The 1004-nt window shown below is 36.1% G+C and overlaps 1 protein-coding gene across 2 annotated transcripts in view; it reads right to left on the reverse strand.

The window, feature by feature from the left end:
• LOC103458207 (ezrin-like) overlaps positions 1 to 1004 on the reverse strand; it is a 6287-nt gene continuing 5283 nt past the window's right edge. The window contains exons 5-6 of one of the 2 annotated variants that reach the window (XM_017302601.1): positions 407 to 584; positions 1 to 70 (exon numbers count right to left, since the gene is read on the reverse strand). In XM_017302601.1, coding sequence (XP_017158090.1) covers positions 428 to 584 — 157 coding nt within the window. In that variant the 3' untranslated portion in view covers positions 1 to 70; positions 407 to 427. Of the gene's footprint in view, positions 585 to 1004 lie in introns of both variants that reach the window. The other variant, XM_017302602.1, reaches the window with a different exon arrangement.

Below are 1004 nucleotides of genomic sequence, written 5' to 3' on the forward strand. Positions count from 1 at the left end.
GTGAAGTCTCTTAGAGTCGTGACTTATTCTTCCGATTTCAGCCCACAGAAATTGACTCAAAGGGGTTAATCTAGAAAAATACATATTTTTAAGACAGCTGAGTGAAACAAGCAAATGCATTGTGAAAACAACATTTGKGGATGTTGAATCCTTGCCACAGTGAACTGAAGAGGATTGTGTCAACAGCCTTTTGGAACAACTGTCAGTGTGGTCAAATGTGCAACTCAAACGGAAAGGACAACCGAGGTCAATGACTGAGGTTTCAATGCTAGTTTGTTGACCTCATGTCCACAACTGCATGTAAACACGGCCGAATGCTATTAATATGTTCAGTTAGTGGTGTTACAATTATAATGAAGCTTTTGCACAGCAGAAACTAAAGATATAAGCCAGCTAAATGTCTTACTTGTTGTCTTTTGGGTAGATTTTAATGCCAAACGCATCCACTCCCAGCCACAGTTCTGTTTTCTTCTTGTCCTTCACCTTGAAGTAAGTAACACCAAACATGTCCAGCGTTTGTGTGATYTTTAGGTACTCGATCACAGCCTCTTCCCTGTTTTAGTTGGACATATTCATATTTTACTCTATGTAAAAAAGAAAAAAGGAATTACAGTTGATTATGTTCTTGAATGATAGAAGAGAATGACTCAATTCAATTTGTTAGGCTTCCTTAGAAAACTTTTGAAACTAATTWGAATAATAAACTGAGCTGATGCGCTCCTTGATCACTAGGGTCAATAGGAATGTATGAGTGATYGAACTGAAATGACTTTTTATGTGTGTCTTGAGACGTTTGTTGTGAATTGGCGCGATATAAATAAACTGAATTRAACTGAAATTGAGTTGAGGTATTGAAAAATATTGCTAAAAATAAATCAATCAATAAATAGAAGTGAAATAAAATAAGAACAAAGACCCACTGATTTTCTGAAAACCCACTGGAACTCAACACAAGCTCCTCGAGCCAAAGGATAAAATTATCATTCTGGAATGTTATACAGTAT

This window comes from Poecilia reticulata, linkage group LG22, assembly GCF_000633615.1.
Source record: "Poecilia reticulata strain Guanapo linkage group LG22, Guppy_female_1.0+MT, whole genome shotgun sequence".
Taxonomy (NCBI): domain Eukaryota; kingdom Metazoa; phylum Chordata; class Actinopteri; order Cyprinodontiformes; family Poeciliidae; genus Poecilia; species Poecilia reticulata.